The sequence below is a fragment of the Pagrus pagrus genome (assembly GCF_965226575.1).
Source record: "Pagrus pagrus genome assembly, chromosome: 9".
Lineage (NCBI taxonomy): Eukaryota > Metazoa > Chordata > Actinopteri > Spariformes > Sparidae > Pagrus > Pagrus pagrus.
In genome coordinates, this window is record NC_140193.1 from 29,637,249 (window position 1) to 29,656,240 (window position 18,992).

General features: G+C 39.5%; 1 protein-coding gene across 2 annotated transcripts; it reads right to left on the minus strand.

Moving 5' to 3' along the window:
- Window positions 1-2,087: 2,087 nt before the first annotated feature.
- Window positions 2,088-17,493, minus strand: tnfaip6 (tumor necrosis factor, alpha-induced protein 6). 2 transcript variants are annotated; one of them, XM_084361827.1, is made up of 6 exons: window positions 17,295-17,493; window positions 12,448-12,585; window positions 11,406-11,567; window positions 4,118-4,346; window positions 2,466-2,506; window positions 2,088-2,330 (listed from the first exon to the last, which is right to left on the minus strand). In XM_084361827.1, exons 1-6 carry the CDS (start codon window positions 17,392-17,394, stop codon window positions 2,209-2,211), a joined length of 792 nt encoding a protein of 263 aa, XP_084217953.1. In that variant the 5' UTR covers window positions 17,395-17,493; the 3' UTR covers window positions 2,088-2,208. The 2 variants fall into 2 exon arrangements, with proteins under 2 accessions (XP_084217953.1, XP_084217954.1); XM_084361828.1 differs by lacking the exon at window positions 17,295-17,493 and adding an exon at window positions 14,408-14,502.
- Window positions 17,494-18,992: the final 1,499 nt, after the last annotated feature.

Genomic DNA, 18,992 nt, shown 5'->3' on the forward strand with positions numbered 1-18,992 from the left:
ACAACCAATAGACAGGTAAACAGTCGAAAAAAGAATTACATAAAGTATAATAAAATAAAAATAACATACAGTTAGGCACAGAGAAGGTATGAGATATGACTATGAGGAAACCTGATGCATTGGCACTCTATTTATCTGATGCTTGTGATTAGGTATTATACTATATGTCCTTGACAGTTTCATAAAGCCCAGCAAGATGTCCTCAAATGTCTTATTATGTCCAATCAGCAGTCCAAAACCCATATTCAGTTTACAAAGATAGATAATAGAGGAAAGAAGCAGATCCTAACATTTGGGAAACTACAACCAGAGAAACGATAATGTAGCCTAGTAATGTAGGCGCCAGATTTTGAAAAAGCAATCGACTGCTCTAGCATTGCACTCCTATAACACTGTTGGACTCATGACTCAAAACCTGGTGCCTACGTTACCCACAGTGCAACTCAGCCACAGTGATACCACATGAGGCACATTTCATAGCCTCTGGCTTCCTCTGGGGCCGCAAAAGGCTTTTTAAAACTTTTTTCCCATATACAGTAGTTCTCCCCAAGACCTGTAAACAAACTTTAATGTGGAAAATTGTCAGTTTTACCCTTTAATTGAAGTCCTGCAGCCCTACTTGCAATCAAGAATTCAATCTTCCTTTGATGGAGTGTAAATTAAAGATAGACTGTGTTAATTAGTCATCAGAATAAGGTGAACATCTTAATGATTCTATGTTAGATATTAGCGATCTGGAAGGACTGGTGTCATTCACTCATGGATAGTATAAAGGTCCTGTGCATTTGAGAGACTTTACATCATCACCTCTTCATCATTACATGTCAACATGCAGCAATTGTTTCTGTTTGATTCTTCTGACTTGTAGAACAACAAAACAAACTAAGAGTAGAGTGCATAACTCCTCCGGGGCCTAACAGTCTCCTTTAATTCAGTCAAGCCTCATCCAGTATCAAACTCTATAGCCGTGTATCATTCTAAATTCTAAACCAGCCATAACTGCTTAACCATCAGCTTAACCATAAGCTCAGCATCCATCATCCATGACTGGATCTACTGTTAGCTCAGTTAGCTAGACTACAAGGAGCACAGGAGCTTTGCACAGCTGACAGAAAGAGTTTTAAGCATGCTAACTTCAGTAGCTATCCCTTTAACACAATACATAGACTTATTTGAAATAGTCCCTAAAAAAACCCTAAAATTGTTATTTCTTTACATTCTGTTGATGATGGTGGTTAATTTTTGATGTTTTGAACTTAAATTCCTACATATTACATCTTTGACGCAAATGTTGACAAAAGCCCTATCTCCCAATATTAAAGAAACTGAGAAAAAAATCCTAGGTCGGTCCCTTTATCAGGATCAGCACCCAAAGTTAATGGGGTCTATTCTGGGCCGAGACCCATCCTCCATCCAAGCATGTGGAAATCCATTCAGTAGTTTTTGTGGAATCCTGCCGATCTATCTATCTACCTATCTTCTGTGTTCCGTGTGTGCTGACTGTAACAAAAACAACATTTCACCCAAGAAAACCGAAAATTAAAACTTATGATTTACAAGTCTCACAAAGATTTGTGTCTGTATAGCAGTTGGAGTGTAATTAAACAAATGAACACATAAAAAATACATTTTAAAAGGTAAAGGTAGCAAACACAGATATTTTCTACCTAAGCCTATTTGCAGAGGATTCATTATCACATGACCCTCATGTTTGGCTAAATATAGGTAATATGTGGTGAAAGTTGTACTTAAATTACTGACATGCCAGATTTGCAAGTGATAAAAATCACAGATGTCGTCCGAAATGAATACAAATTACTGGAGGTACCCAGGTGATACTAGTCCTGTGTGAATAGATTTGAGTCAGTCCTCCAGAACTTACACAATAGTCTGACCTGAAAGATGCAGAAATTAGACACTAAGAGACAAAGAAGCAACCGTGTTGACCCAAAACCTGTTCACAAAACACCATGGTCAATATCATAGTAAGCTTTTCAGGGCGAAAGTCAATAAAGGTATCCTCAGGGCAGGTGAATATACTTATATTTATAGACCGTAAGAAGAATGAGACTGCAACACAATTTAATTAACTTGTTTATTTTAATTGAATTATTTATTAAATCAGTTATAAAGAATTAATTACAGTACATGAGCTAACCAATAACATCATAAATACAGCAACAGGATTACACAAGTGCATTAAAGCAGTCAGTGATGATAGTGGGTGTAATTGTTTGAATACAGAGATGCATTAAAGGCAGTGTATTGTAGCTGGAAGCCCCCGGCTGTGACTGAAGCATCAGTGAGGAACTTTAGTGTCATCACGTTTCCTGTGAAAAAAAGGATCAGAGATCATTTCATTTTTTTTTATTCTGGTGCAGCCACATAATGTTTCCTCATTGTGACAACAGAGAAACGCTGTATGTTTATTACTGGACATGATTATTATTATGAGGACATCTCACCTGTACTGATGAAATCGTCAGGTAAATAATCACCACAGAATCTGTAAACAAACAGATGTTCATGTTAGACTTTCACAACACATTCTCCTCAAACAAATTTGACGATCAGTTAATCATGTTTGTGGCGTATAGGACAAAAATGCCAAATATTTTGTTTTTCCAGCTTCTCAAATGAGAGGATTTGCTGTTTTTATATCAGTGTAAACCTGAATATATTTGTGGTTTGGATTGAGGTTTGACAAAAACAAGCAATTTGAAAAAGTCACATTGGGATCTGTGAACTTTTGAAGGGCATTTTAATTATTTTATGACATTTTATAGGCTACTTTTTTAACTTCAACAAAATTAAGAGATTAATCACTAATAATAATCTTTAGTTGCAGCCCTGGTAAACAAATTAAATAAAAAATAAATTAAAAATTGACACTTAAAAGTGCTAAATGTCAGTGGCTTAATCTGACAGCTACGCACTAATGCATGACTGTCCAGATGCAGGAAAATAACGCGACATGAGCTGATGTTCCTCCACAGGTCACAGTATTTATACTGTCACCACTGAAACACATTTCATTAACGATTACTGTTTCATCTGTTATAAAGAAACATTTGTTTGAGTGAGGCATGAGTTATTTCACCAGGGAGTGGTAAGCACATGCATTGTTGCTATGGCTACCCACACATTTAATATACATTGACTTAGCGCGTAATGTTTATTTGTTGGTCCTGTGACCTCAGGACAATTTCTGTAAACTTTCCTGGAATAAAAATGTAATTTGGTAGTAATTACTGGGAAGGTGCAGTTCTCTGTCCTGATTGGATAAAGTGGGCAGGGATACCAGAACATTTCTTTTCTCTTTTACTGCATGAGCAGGAGGAGAGACATGGGTTAATGAATAAACAATCTATAACTCTGATCACTGCTGGAATATAGAGCTATTTAACACTTATTTTCATAAAAAATATATCACTTACAGCAGCTTTAACCATTTAGTGCACTGATTTAGACTTTTGGTTAAATTATCAGTTGAAGCTATATTTCTGGCGTGCCCAACTGTGATACATTTGCAGTGGGCATTTGCTGACCAATCAGAAAAGAATATTTTGACCACAGTTTAACCAAAACAAGAGTGAGCTGGGCACTTCAGTATCATCTCGTTCCTGTCATGGTTTTAGTTGTGGTTTTGTTATTTCCTGTTTTATTTTGAAGTTCTGCCCTCATGTATCATGTTTTGCTTTTGCCCTTTTTCTGTGTTCACCTGTGTCCTATAAGTTATTCAGCCCTTGTGTATATAGTCTGTGTGCTCCCTGCTGTGTTTGTCAGTTCGTCTCTTTGGTTCCTCTGAGCCTGTCCCTTCTGCCATGGTATGTTTCTGGCTTTTATTCCTTGTGTTTTTCCTGGTTTGAACTTTGTTTAGATTTTGTATTGTATCTTTATAAATATATTCAAAATACATCAATTTCATCAACTTTTCAACTATCTGATTTTTGGTCATGTATCTTGAATGCCTCATGTGTGAATATATGTTCATCTTTGATCAGTACAGAGTATTCTATCAGCATAATAAATGTTTATATATGCCTGTTTCAGTTCCATAAAGTTTTGGGATCTACAAGTTTACACACTTCCTACTGTTTCCCTTAATGATCCTCACCTCCCAGCAAAGCCTGAGATATCGTCGTAGCTGTCATACACATCCAGGTAATCTGCTAGACACGCTGTGTCATCCTCCACATCAAATTCCAGGAAGTGGAGGTGGATCCTCTGGCCCAGGCGCACACGGATGTGCCAGTAGCAGATCTGCTGGTCCTGATACTCCTCAGGGAAGCCAGGTGACTGAATGACCTTCTGCTGGTCTGTCAGCACCCCACCACACTCCTTGGCTGTAAGACACATGGATGACATGGACTGATTAGTCTTCTCAAATACAGTTTTAATGCTGTGTTCCTTTAACATATGTTCCGGACCCCGTGTTAGGTTACTTCATGTACAGAAAGGGCCTGCAAGATTTACAATACATAACACATTTCTAGCAAACAATGAATTAGGCTGCATATATAGTTCCTATCTTTGGGCTGCCCTGACACAATCTACCTCTCTGTACCTTCATCCAGCCAGTCCAGTCCCACCTCTTCTTTGCTATTCTCCACTGGTCCACCAGATGCCCTCAGATATCACCTCTTTTCCCCATCGCCTGACTGCCTCACCCAATTACACCTCTGTTCTCACTTCCCTCATCTGCTCTGCAGTTACCTGTCCTGCTCTGACCCAAACTCCCCCCAAACACCCAGGCCCAAAGCGGCCCATTGCAGACATTTGTAAGTAATAGACATTTGGACTCTAGATTTCTTGAATAATAGTCAATGAGATTTTGTGACATTGCAGCAGCTTTACTGATCATTTATTCCATTTATTCAACCTTTATTTAGAATCTAGTCTCGCAAAAATTGGAAACATTCACATATAGCAGAATAACATAGGACCTGTGAGGCACAAAGGGAAGAGTGTGACTATTATAAAGTGGTTTGAATGGGGCCTCTGAATGTGGCATGAGGCAATGTTTCCAAATGAAGTTTCTCTTGTAAAGGGGGTGTGTAGTATGAAAAAGCATTTTCACCAAGTGATATCGAACACATGTCCTCAGTGTCCCCTTACTAACTCTGTTAAATGATTGAAGGTATGGCATCTGAAATGTGACAATTAGAAGATACCACAGCTCTCAATATGAAGATGGAGAAGGGAAAGGAGAATCATCAGGTGGGTGGAGTCCTTGTTGGCTGATAGATCACAGTGTGTCAGTAAATGCCGCAGTGTCCTCCCCTGTTTTTACCAACACTGGAGCCCCACAAGGGGGTGTATCTCCACAGTTTTGTGTGCTGTTTATGCAAATGTAAGTAGGACTAACTCGTGATGTTTCCAATGTTAAAATCACTGATGACAGTGATTATTGGATCGATCACTGATGATGAAACAATTGTGAAGGTGGAGTTTGTTAATTGGTGTCGTGCGAGTTCTCTCAAACTAAATACTACAAAACTAAACAAATGAACTTTGATATGAAAAAGGGGGACATATTGACCTATTGAAGTTGCAAATAAATATAAATATCCAGGTAAACAGCCACGGGCAGGTGATAGTATGATACCCCCGCAGTTTCAGCAGAGAGATGTATTTGCAGCCAGTTCACTACTCAGTCTCATAAATAAAGTTTAGCTTTCTGCTTCACTTCACTATTTTTCACTGTCTGTAGTTAACAAGAGCAAACTCAGTAAGAAACACAGCATGTCACTGCTTTGTGAGACACAAGTGATGGGGAAAGGAAGGGTAATCCTCACCAGGCCGGAGATACAATGTACCACCTCTGCAGACTTCCTGTGCCCACAGATCCTTTATAAAAGACCTATTCAACTGGCAGCCCGTGGGCCAAATGTGGCCCTTTAACAACCCTGTTTCCGGCCCTTTGATCATGTTGTTAGTAGGCACAACACCAATAAGCCAGTTTATTACTTGTGTCTTTTGCTAGGCACTAAAGTACATTTATTTCATTTAAAAGTTTCAACCCAGACTGTTTAAGCAGAGGAGATTAATGAGAATCAAACTGAAAATCAGCTTTTAAAAATAAAAAGGTGCTTTGTTTTTTTCCCCTGTACTTTTGTATCTATATATATTTTTTTAATTACGAAAATTAATAAAGAGAGCAAGAAAAATAAATATAAATGCATTTTTAACACACTTAAAGTTCTTGCTATACAGGTCAGACATGAGGAATTTGTAAATCCAGCCCTTTGGCACTTAGACAAAACCTAGTGATTTGAGCTGTGTGTCACTGTCTAGGATCTCCATTAGCACCATAAGCATTGTCTATTCTTGCATTTTGGTATATTTATATTCTCTAATGTTGGTGATGATGTGAAGCACTTTAAATGCCTGTCTTTGATTGTAGTTGTAATATTGTGGTTGTTGTCTGACAGTTGTCATGGATGCAAAAAGGATTTCTGAAAGGATAATAAACAAAACTGAGTATACAGCTTCTTTTTTGTTTTTATTTTTTTGTCTGAGACTAGCGAATTCTTTTAAAATCATGAATATCCTGCAAGCTCAAGGGAGACGTAAGCAGTGGGATCTCAGTAGATTAATACATAGTGGTCTACAAAATTGAAAACTAAAATGAATAAAGGCCCACATCTTTCTTTTCTGTGTAGGGTCACAGGGGACAGAGCATAACCCAGCACATGTACAGTTTAGTCATTTACCTCAAATGTGCACAAATCAGTAATACATTCTATATCACTACAGTAAAAAAAGTCCTTCTGGCCCACTGTCAACTGAGGACATTTGAATAAATGTTGTGTCTGTGTTCTCAGGCAAAATGACCACTTTAAATTGGCCACAGCATATTCCTTCAGTCAGCGGGTGGGATTATGCATCTGTTCATGTGAAGAATTTTGGTTTGGGGGTCTGTCTCTTGCGTGTGAGCTCCAAATGAACTCAGAACAGGGAAAAGAACCTTTTTGAGTAAATGAAATCAAACACACATGTTGAGACTGGTGACAATGGCATCAAAAGCTTTTCCACTAGACGTCCTGAAGGGACAAGGAATTTAATGTCATTAACATCATTTCTCATTTGTAGTTCATTAAAAAAGTAGGCTAACATCCATCACTGGGGCACAGTTTAGCCAAGATGTCTGATATATACAGTAAAATGGCTTCCACAGCTTTTTTTCTTTTTCAACAGAAACATCTGTATATGCATATGCTGTATATCACTCAATAAGTTAGTAGAAATACTGTAAGTAACAGAGGCAGTGCTGCAGTTATATAGTCTGTAGAATGTCCCTCTCAGTATATACTTACAATTCTTTAAGATTAAAACTTTTAAAATCAACATTTTTATATAAAAGTTTAGTGAGGCCTGCAGACCCGAGTGTGGTTTGCAATTGCTGTTTGGTATTGTGTGTTTTTACTGTGTGTTGTTGTATGTACAGTTTTTGTAAACTGTATATGGTGTATGTTGCTGTGAAAAGGAATGTCCCCTTGGGATAATAAAGTCTAAGTCTAAAAATGTATTAACAGTGGATCAAATGACTGTATGATGTGAAAGGGGACGCTCATAGTGATGAACCAACACAGAACTAACCATCAACTCAGTAACTCCCTTCGGCTCAACAAAGCTTTGCATCTTTCTTTTGTTTTGAGTTTTACAACCCACAACTTAACTGTTTAGTCTCAGTCTCATCGCTCCCATAGTGTTAAAAAAATTCACTGTAGCCTGCCTGCTCAGTATCAAACAGCGGTCAGACAGAGATCCAGCAGCCCTGGTAAAAATAGTGGAGCGTTTAGCTGTTAAGGAGTCAAAAATATTTACCTAACAACAAGTACTATTGCCTGAAATGAAAGAATCCCAACAGAAAACACAAACTGGCATGGTTCATCATGGCCCAGGACAGGAAGGATCTATAGCGGCTGATTAAAACCACCAGAACATCACTGGTACCATCTACAGAGCATCAGTGACATCAGTGAAGTGAGATGTCTGCACAGAGCCCAGAGATACTAAAAGACAACACCCACCCAGCCACAGTCTGTTCACCCTGCTGCCAAGAGATACAGAAGTATCTGCTGTCATAACACCAGACTACAGAGCAGCTTCATTCTCCAGGCTGACACTCCTGAACTCATCATCAATACTACACCAAAAGAAAGTTGAAAAAGAGTTGTAGAATGATATTAAGCTTGAATTTTTATACTTTATACTCCACATCATCTGCTTGACAGCTGTAGATTTGTAGATGAAGAGTTTTAGACGCCAAACATATTATAATTGCAAAAAATATGACAAATTTCTAACACTCTGAGAGGGACAGTGTTAGCAAACAATAGTCTGTGTACACATCTAACAGTCCGTACATTTCTCAATGAAAATGGAGCTGATGAGAACAAATTTTTGCAGGCCAAAACAATGAGAGGACAGAAGAGGACAAAGAGATCCTTAAAAATCCATGATTATATAAGAACTACTGATACGGAAGAGCTGAATATTTTCTAGGATTTAGTGGAGACCGAACAGAGCTCAAGAAGGATCGTGAATATTTAACTTCCAAATGAATACTGATGTTGCTTCGTGTTAGCTGGATGTGTATATGAGCAACTGTTTACTGACAAGAGCACTAACCCAACTATTAAAGGTGAATATATATCTGTGTAGTGTAGTGTGTGTAGTATAACAGTTTGTGTCTGTTGCCTGTAAATAGTAAGTGTTATTGTCGGTTTAATTGATCCATTCATAAAAGGCAAATATCAGCAAATATATAACATCTATAATATATCAGCGAACTCTCAAATATTGATTTTGGTATCTATCAGTCAAAACATAAAATACACATTTCCATCACCTTATAATGGACAATAAAGTTTTTCTGATACTAAACTAAAACTACTAAACTTTACTGAATGGAGGCACAGTGGCAACATTTAGAACAGTTTTCTAAACGTGACCAGTTTATCACAGACAGTCTGGTTGCATGTTAAGTGTTTTTAGATTAAAAAGAGTAAAGAGTAAAAAAGTGTGATGAATCAGGCAGATGATGAAAATAATGACTAATTCTGGCGTTGTGGTTGTTAAAACCTCTCACTCATAGGCCAGCCTGTGTGTGAGTTATCACGTTCTCTACTGACGTCTTATCCACACTGATATGTTCTTGCTTCCTCCAAGTTTATTCTTGGTCTGACCATGATAACTCACAGGGAGGGACTGAGATTGTGGCTTTAACAAAGAGCCCTCTGATCCCACCCTGCACTGGTAGCAATGGTGATGACAGCATCCTGAGTGAGTCTGTGGAGCCTCAGACTTGATGACTACTCTTAACCTGTGAGTCTGGGTCTGCCCCTCTGGGACTCATGGCTCTGACTCTTAACCACAGCAGTAGAGTCATCACTTACTCTTTAAACCACAAAGATTCTTTTAAGTATCGGTACCCAAAAAACTACTACAGATAAAAGCCCTGCATTCAGACATTAAAATGTGCTCCAGGAATCAATAGTTTGAATTGAATAACTCAGTATGATGATAAAGTAATAGCTCACGAACTCAATGACAATCTTTTTGTCCTCTTTTAGCTGAATGCTTTGGTTTGATGGCAAATTAATTGAACTTGATTTTCAGTCAAATATTCTGCCAAACTCACTGACTTTGTGTGTTAAGCAATGTCAGGGCAATAATTCTGTTAGTGTTTTGTTTAGGTCTTCTGCCCTCGTAGCGGCCAACAATTGTTAACTTTCAAACTTTCAAAATAAAGCTTGCTGACAAAATTTGACATTTTCTGACTTTTGGACTGTAACGGTCGCAGTTTGGTTAGATTGAGGCCAAAAAACTACTTGGTTAGGTTACCTTACTTACTTACATACAACTTAAAAACAAATCACTGGTCACATACAGGACTCAAGCCTCGCTCTCCTGGGGGAAAGTTCAGTGTATGTCCCATCCAACCACCTCAACCTTCCCCAGGCGCAGACTCTTCTTGCTTTTTATGCTACTGCAGTAGAGAGGCACTTCAAGAAGTGACACTAGAGGGGTAACTAAAGTGAAAATAGATAAAGTACCTTATGATTGTGCAGATTTTTTTGGCCACTTAGTTTCAGCAAAAAAGAGGTGTACAGATAAGATACTGATATATTTTCCCACATAAAGTCACAATTGCTTTTTTACACATTCAGCAGACACAAAGGAAATCAACAATCTTGCAGAGTGGTGCACAGAGAACAATCTACTGCCCAACGTCAGCAAAACCAAGGAGCTGATTGTTGATTTTAGAAAGAAGGAGGAAAAACAAACCTGTCTACATCAGTGGAGCTGAGGTGGAGAATGTAAACAGTTTTAGGTTCCTCTGAATTACCATCACAGAGAACCTATCTTGGTCATCCCATGTCACCACCCTGGTTAAAAAAGCACAGAAAAGGCTCTGCTTCCTAGGAAAACTAAGGAAGGCTAAATTCTGGAGCCAGATTCTGGTCAACTTTTACAGAAAAAGCATCCTGACTGGATGGCACTCACATTGCTTCGGCCACAACTGCACCTGAGCACGGTTGCCTCTCGTACATACGTCATCACATCGTAGTGCGGTCGCAGCACAATGGAGATCAACACAGAGACAATGACTTTACTGACTTTTTTTGGCTTATTTTGTGTTGTTTTGGTCATAGACAGCCCTCTAACATTCCTGGATTTCTTGAGTTTTCAAGGCGGTGTAATATGCATGATTATACTTCATGTCCACGTTGCGCACCCGTGCTTGTGCTCTTGCATGAGGGCCAAGGAAGTGTATCATGCTTCACGTTGCAGAGCACTCACAAACAAACTGGACTTTATGGGTAAAACATGCTTGGGCACGATACGGATTGCCTAGTGTGAGTGCGCCCTAAAAGACAACACCCACCCAGCCACAGTCTGTTCACCTTGCTGCCATCTGGCAAAAGATACAGAAGTATCCACTGCCATACCACCAGACTACAGAGCAGCTTCCTCAGGCCTTGAGACTTTTCAATTTATCCCCCACACTTCATAAATTGTTTGTGTTTTCCAATGAATTTAAACCCTTGTGTTTAAAAAAAAAAAAAAAGCTAATAAATGTACCTTGTAACCTTGCAGATTTGACTAAATCATAAAGTGCTAAATGCTCCACTTTCTTTACCAGCACTGACTGTGTCTGTCTGCTGTCTGTTGCTGGGAGTGACCTATGAGTCATTTTTATGTCAGAGAATCACAACAATCAGCAGAAAGCTCCAAAGAGGGTGATAATTAATTGTGGGTTTGTCAGTGCAAGCAACACCTTTCACACATAACCATTTCATTCATCAAACTATTGATAAGTGCAACTTTAAGTTAAGTATTTTGGTCTGTGCTTAAGCCACTGTAACTATGTAGAAAAAAAAACTTGTACTCACAGTTTGGGTTGTAGCAGTACACATCCCACTTCTCACTTTTGTTCAGCCTGTATCCATAGTCGATGATGCCAACCTTCCCAAAACCACAATTGGCACCAGCTTTGACAATGGGGTAGCCAACACGTCCTTTGTCAAACCATCCAGCTGCACACACATGGAAACCTAAACAAGAGCAGAACAATATGGGTTTAATGCAACAATACACTGATAATATCTACTGTGTTCTTTCAAATACAGAAAGTCTTTTGACACTGCCAACAGGGCGGTTTCAAAGTAAAAAACCTGGATCAGAGTCTTCTGGTGACCATTAAAAGAGTATTTGGTTGTTGGTTTGTTGTTTTTCTAATTTGTGGAGGCAGGGGCCTCAGGCTTAGAGTTACAATCAGCAGACCCTGTCCAGAACAGTCCAGATAAAAGAGGGACCTCCTGGGTGGACTGCTGTGGGGGAACTCAGCTGTAAAGACCTACAGGGAGGTGGATTGCACTGCCAGAGCTACGGGCTGGATTCAATCTCTGTGCCAAGGCATTGGCTGATATTACCCACCCAAGAAGGTGTTAACAGGATTTTACAATACTCTTGGGGCTGTTTAAGATTTGGCACAGAGTCATACAACTGCAGAGCACTCGTGGAAACTTATGTTTCACTCACTGCTTCCTATTGACCTTTACCCTGTGAACATATGAACCTCTTTTCCTACATGTTAAAAGCATTCCTGCGGGTTGAGCGATGCATCACTACAGTAACATCGGAGACCGGTCCTCAGACATGATGTTTCATGGGAGAAAGGAAGGGTAAACACTGCTCTCCCTGCCTCCAGCTGGTGAAATGGACTGATAATGGAAACCGCTTAAGAATAGGTATCAAGTTAATGGATCAAACAGCACTCAGAGACTCACGGGAACTAGTTCAGTGATGAAAGAGTGTGCCTTGAGCAAGTTGTGATGAATTATGATCCATACACTTTCCCTGGAGTGAATCTTTCTGGCTGGAGCTCTGCATGTGTATTGATGGTGATGAGTCTGTGGGTGAGCTGCTGCAGACCTATTTGACGAGCTGCCTCCAGTTGTTCATAAGTGGCCAGCGTCCCTCCCTCGTACTTGCAGACAGCCTTGGCCTCTTTATATGTCAGCTGGTATCTCCCTTTGCGCGATTCCCGGTGGTAAACTCCAGCTGCTTGTTCTGTCAGAGAGAGACAACAAAAAGGCAAGTGAGGCATGGTTGTCTGTGCTATGGTGGTGACATTGTCTGTAGCACCCACTGTGATTTGCATTCAGTTCACACACAATTAAAGGAATTTGCTTAATTTTGCGAGGTCTAAAAATCATCCACGGGGCTTTAGACCATATACACGTGGCAGACGTTTTCCTCTGACATCATGCTCAGGGTGGGAAGCTCAAATGTTACGCTGCTGTATTTCTGGTTTCAGTCATATAAACATTGAAAATCTGACAAATTGTTATCATTCCACCACTTCCTGCTTGATCAGCAACTGATGACATGATGGATGGTGAAATCTGGATGGACATCTGGACATATTTCAAAGAAAAACTAAATATTTGATATCCCATTAGTCAATGTTAGCATTCAACCACTTCCGAGCTAACATTACTGTTTGATTACATCATGTGCATTTCACTTCCAGGCTTTAATTAATCTGTTCAAGATGTATGTTGATATTTTAGAATTAATTTGCACCTTTCCTATTAAACTGTGTAACACAAACCAATAACGTTAGCTAGGAGGTGGCTGAATGCTAAGGTAAGCTTTCGTCTAATGTTAGCTAACGGGTTATCAAATTTGTAGTTTTTTACCCCGAAAAATGGCCTGATGTCCCACAGATTTTATCTATGCATTGTCTTTTCAGCTGCTGATCAGTCAGGAAGCAGTGATATGATATTGCAATAATAATGATAATGAAAAGATAAAAACATTTGAGCTTCCCAATCTGAGCGTGACATCAGACGAAAATGGCCGCTGTGTGAAAATGGTCTGTAGACAAGCAGGTGACAATGTTTTTAGTGTGAGGGTGAACATTAAATTGAGCTAATAACACATGAAGGAGAATAGGTAACTGTGTGAAATTTTTCACCATTTTGGATGTTCACCAACAATTGGGTCACTTGCTCCCTGGCCTCCTCAACAGGGAGTCCACTGCTGAGCCTGTTTTGGCTTTACGCATGCATGACTGCAAAACGAGGCAGAAAGCCCACAGAAATTAGCCTCAGGTTGATATTATGATCTTTTTTCACCTGTATGATTAATGTTTTATGCTATTTAAGTGTTCATTCTCACTGCTACACTAACCTTTTTAGTTTATAATCCTGAATGGCACACATTTTGAGTAAATAATGTTCACTCTATCAACTTTGTGTAACAGTGACCAACTTTTCAAAAGAAGAGAATCAGTGCGACCTAATGCGCCAAACATTTCCCAAAGTTTGAAAACATATGTAACAGAGGACAGAAGTTACATGAAACGATAATAGAAAATGCTGTGCTTGTGATTCAGGGAAGGCAAACTCATTAGCACTATGAAACACTCTTCTGTTACTTTCCCTCTCGCCTCGTAAAAATATACAGAAGAGGGTTCATTAGTGTGAGTCAGAGGTGTATGTATGGGAACGTCAGCAGCTTGTCTGATTAATATCTCAATACACATGAGTATAATATAATTTCAGCAGGATTACACAAAGTGAAAGCCATTCCATCCTCAAAGGAATAGAAATAGAAAATATTTGAACTATCTTTTCTTATGACTCTGATCTGGCTGCATCTGGGAAGGCCCTGAGATGAAGTCATTTCCCCATGTTTACTGGCCTCAGGCAACACTCAGCCAGGTCATAAACATGCAGTTTGGCACAGGGGAAAGCTGCTGGTGTGTTGCCTGTTAATCCCTGTAACTCCTCACATTATGCCTTTATGTTGGGATATTTTTTGCTCTGTTTGAAAAAAACGACACAAAACTGTGTGTTGAGGAGTAGTGAACTACAGTCCTGCTCACCATTATTGGCACCCATGAAGTTTAAGTACATCATGTGGAATATCTTCTGGAAAAAAATGAATAAAGTGAAACATTTCTTTTCTATAGAGAACTCATGTTTGATACAAAAGAGCAAATGCTAAACAACAATTTAAAACAATTAACAATGGGAGGAAAAGATAGAAAAACTTAAAGCTTGCTGTGTCACTGGTATTGGCAGCCTTTGCTGTAAATCAGTATGGAAACACATTGTGACTCACCTGTGGTAAATCACAAATGAGAATCACCTGTGATAAATTGTCTGTGCCCATGAATTAGCCAATGAATGATGACTTCCGTGTTTTAAAAAGCCATCTGTTATCCCCTGTCACTTTGTCACAATGGTGAAGACAAAGGAGCTGTCTGAGGACATCAGAAGTGCGATAATTAGCAAACACAAGACCTCCAAAGGGTATAAGGCCATCTCCAAAGACCTTGGTATCCCTGTTTAAACAGTGCGTAATGTTATTAAGAAGTTTGTAAAGCATGGAACTGTCAAGAACCTCCCTGGACGTAGGGGGAAGAGAAAAATTGATGAGAGAAGTCTTTGAAGGTTGGTGCAAATGGTGGAAAAAACACCGCGTCAAACATCCAAAGACCTGAAGACCAACCTGGAACAGTATGGGGTCATGGTTTCAACAAGTACCATACGCTGCACACTAAACCAAACAGGGCTTTATGGGCGAAGGCCAAGAAAGACACCATTGCTGAGGAAAAGACATAAAAAGGAACGACTAATCTTTGCCAAAGAGTACTTGGACAAACCACAATCCTTCTGGGAAAATGTTCTGTGGACAGATGAAACAAAAATAGAGCTTTTTGGCAATGCACACCAACAGTTTGTTTACAGACAGCGCAATGAAGCCTACATGGAAAAGAACACCCTACCAACAGTTAAGCATGGTGGAGGATCCATAATGCTGTGGGGCTGCTTTGTTGCATCTGGTACTGGAGGCCTTGACCGTATCACAGGAATCATGAAATCAGAGAATTACCAAGAGATTTTAGAGCGAAATGTCCTACCCAGTGTAAGAAAACTTGGTTTGAGTCGAAGATCATGGGTCCTCCAGCAAGACAAAGACCCAAAGTACACATCCAAAAGTATGCAGGAATGGTTGAAAAGGAAAAAATGGACTGTTTCAAATTGGCCAGCAATGAGTCCTGATCTCATTCCGATTGATCTCTTGAAATCTTTGCTATGAGCCGCAATCTGGGGAAAAGAAACCTGCAAATGTTCAAGAGCTTGAACAATTTGCAAGGAAAGAGTGGGAGAAAATACCAGCTGAGAAGTGCAAGAAGCAGTGCAACACTGCCAAAGGGTGTGCAACCAAATATTAACGAGGGAGGCCATTATTGCTGCACATGCTGTTTTTTCTGTTTCTTCTTTGAAATTACAATATGTAAGTTGAAAAAACTATTTTCTGTGTTAAATTACTTTGGACCTCCAATTAAAAGATCTTGATGATATGAATTTGGTACATTTCCATTTATTTCTGAAGATATTGTAGAGGTTATGCAAAAACTGAAGGGGTGCCAATAATGGTGAGCTGGGCTGTACATGCAATCAAAGCAGTAGTTTAACTACATTTTGCAGTAGCTAACCGGTAGTTCAACTACGTTCATATTTGCATAATGTTTCAAGTAGTTAAACTGGCTATAGACAACTTTTTTACTATAACTTACTATTCTGAGGTAAACACTGATTGCACCGTGTACTGGCTGTAGAAAAATGACACGATCCGCATATAGTTTTGTTACAGGAAGAGGCATTGTTTTCCCCGGTCGCTATCCTCAGGTAACTGAGGAGCAACTGGAAAGACTGTGGAAAGTCTAGACTGCAAAAATAACCTCGCTGATGGAGGAGAGAAGGAAGGTGAAGAGGGAGAGTGATAGAAACTGAGGTAAAGCAGGAGTGAACAGACGGGCATTCACTGTATGGAGAGCACCTGTGTTGTGTCAGATACTGTGGCCCTGCTGATAGATGTCTCCTCTTACTACCTTCTTTCTACTAGATCAGTAAGTAACAAAACCCACCTGCTTATTACAACCAGATGTTTTACTCTTCATGGCACTGAGATTGTTTTTTCGGTGTCAAATTGAGATCTTTACAGTCAACATTTGCTTTGAACAGCAGCCAGGCTGTTAGCAGCAGCCCTGTTGCTAACCCTGTGCTTACCACAGGCAAACACTGGGAGGGAAGTTTATTTTTGCCATGTTCTGTGTAGTTATCTGCAGAAATAACAAACAATTTTGAGCCACAAAAGAAATGATTTTTTCCTGCCTATTACTACTGACTCTCTACTGTACATTCCTTGCATTTTCCCATGAATATAGTGGAGTATTAATACCTTTGAACTTTTCACAATAAACTCATCAGTGGCATTTTTTTTTTTTTTTTTTTTTGCTGGTATGTGACTTGTTGGTATCATATTGGGTAATAATTTCATATCCATCTGAATTTGAGTTAAATTTAAATGAGTTGTTCTAAATAGCTCCAGGTAACCAAACTACACTTCTCCCAAGTGAAACGTTGCTGTCCTCCAACTTCTTTCTTCTCCAACTAGACTAATTGTAGATTGCAATATGCTTTCAAACTCTCTGTTATAGTAACTGATTACATGTGAATTACAAGTGGAATATGTTCTCACTGGTGACACTGAGACACTGTGTCTTTAGTCTTATTACACTGAACGTCCAAATACAGGCTAAGTGGTTGTTACTCGATCATTTAATTGTGTCCCGATCAGGTTTTCACCGTCCACACTCAGTCTACACTGAACAGAGTGCTTACATCTAAGCGTAGCGACGATTTTTTTCAAAGCTAAAACGACAAGAAGTAAGCATGAGCAAGAAGAAAGAAGTTATTTACCCAGCCATATTGAATTATGAAATATTCCGTTTTTGAAGCCCCATGATCGCGCCTCCTTCAGCAGGAACCCGAGAGACAGCAGGAGAGTGAAGACGCGCATCTCTGATCCCTCTGCTGCTGCTGCTGCTGCTGCTGGTGGTGCTGGTGGTACTGAGGAGGTCTGAGGAGGTCTGAGCTCTGCCCCTCTGCTGCTGCTGCTGCTGCTGCCTTTATATACTCAACACTGACCCGGGCTGCTGCACTGCCAACCGTGAGTAAAAGCCAGTAGATCCACGTGTGTTACATGGATCCACTGGCTTTTACTCAATAACTCACTGTAGGTTAATTCATTAATACTACTGGTCACTCATTACAATATTTATGTCTAGTTTTGTTCTGTTTCTTTTTTTTTTTTTTACATTTACATTTCAAAGATAATAATGACTCTTAGCTTACACTTACTTTATTTTACAGTATGGGTTTTCAGATTGATACTTTTGCTACATCATTAGCTCATATAATATATATAATATGCTCTTACTTGAACAAAGTCTTCTAAGTACGTAAAATGTCAACCTTTCTGGATCTGGAGTTAACGTCACCACAAACTTGGAGACGTTTATCAAACAGTTGAGGAGTGTGTCATTCTCCAGGTTACCCAAAAGGCTAAAGATTGTATAAAGTTTTCCAGCATCAGACAGCGCTCAGCTACAACTGTTCAAAGATTCAAAAGCATAATTTACCTTTGTGAGAACATCTGTTCCTCACAGAATGTGCTGTTACATTAAATCATGTACATTTGATTGCTAACACTTATTTTCTTTAACTTAAAGCTGCATTTAATCCTCAGTCAGTCAGTTCAGTCATCATCAGATTATTACTCAACCTGTGAAAACTCTGGAGGGAAGTGGAGATAATGTTGTAAAACACATGACGAATGTAACCCTTACCCAATATTCACTGTCCCTTATAGCTCTGTTTTGGTCTCCACCAACGGCTGAGATGTGTTTTAGCTGCTAGTTTTTTTCAGTCTCTGCTCTAGTGTCATACATGTACAGCTGTGGGACTCTTGAGCAGAGTGTCTTCTCCCTCTCAAGGTTCAAGCTTCATTTATTGATTAAAAAGAACAAAAGCAACTGGATAGTTTCTCCTCCTCGTCCTCTTTTTCACTCAAGCTTTATCAGTCGTCCCGGACCTCCCTCTCTCCTGTGGCTGTCAGTGCCTCATTCCAGATGTTCTGGATCTGGATCTTGGTCCTCCAGGAATTTCAGCCTCTTCACTTGTCTCTCTCTTTCCCTCTGTGTGTTTGTTACATTCTCCTACCTGTGTGGATGGTGTGCTTGAGCTTTGCTCTTGTGTGTTTTTGTCGTCTGTCTTTTTGTCGTCCCCCTGTCTGTCTTCTTTCCAGGTCTTGATAGTGGAAAGGAGGTTGCATGATTCAGATTTAAAGGTTGCTCAATGTCTTCCGGGATCCATTCTTCATATCAGTATTTTTGTCATCCTGATCGTCCACACTACTATGTTGATTAATTACACACAACATGTACTGCATGTCTGTCCATTCCCCCAAAGGTTTTGGGAGAGTTTTTCCTTATCTGACTCGAGGGTCTAAGGACAGAGGGTGTACTGTATAGACTGTAAAGCCCCTTATGTAAATTTTGCCCGCTGCTGCTGGACATAGGCTTGATGAGAGCAGAGGGAGTAAACCAAATGTGTCGT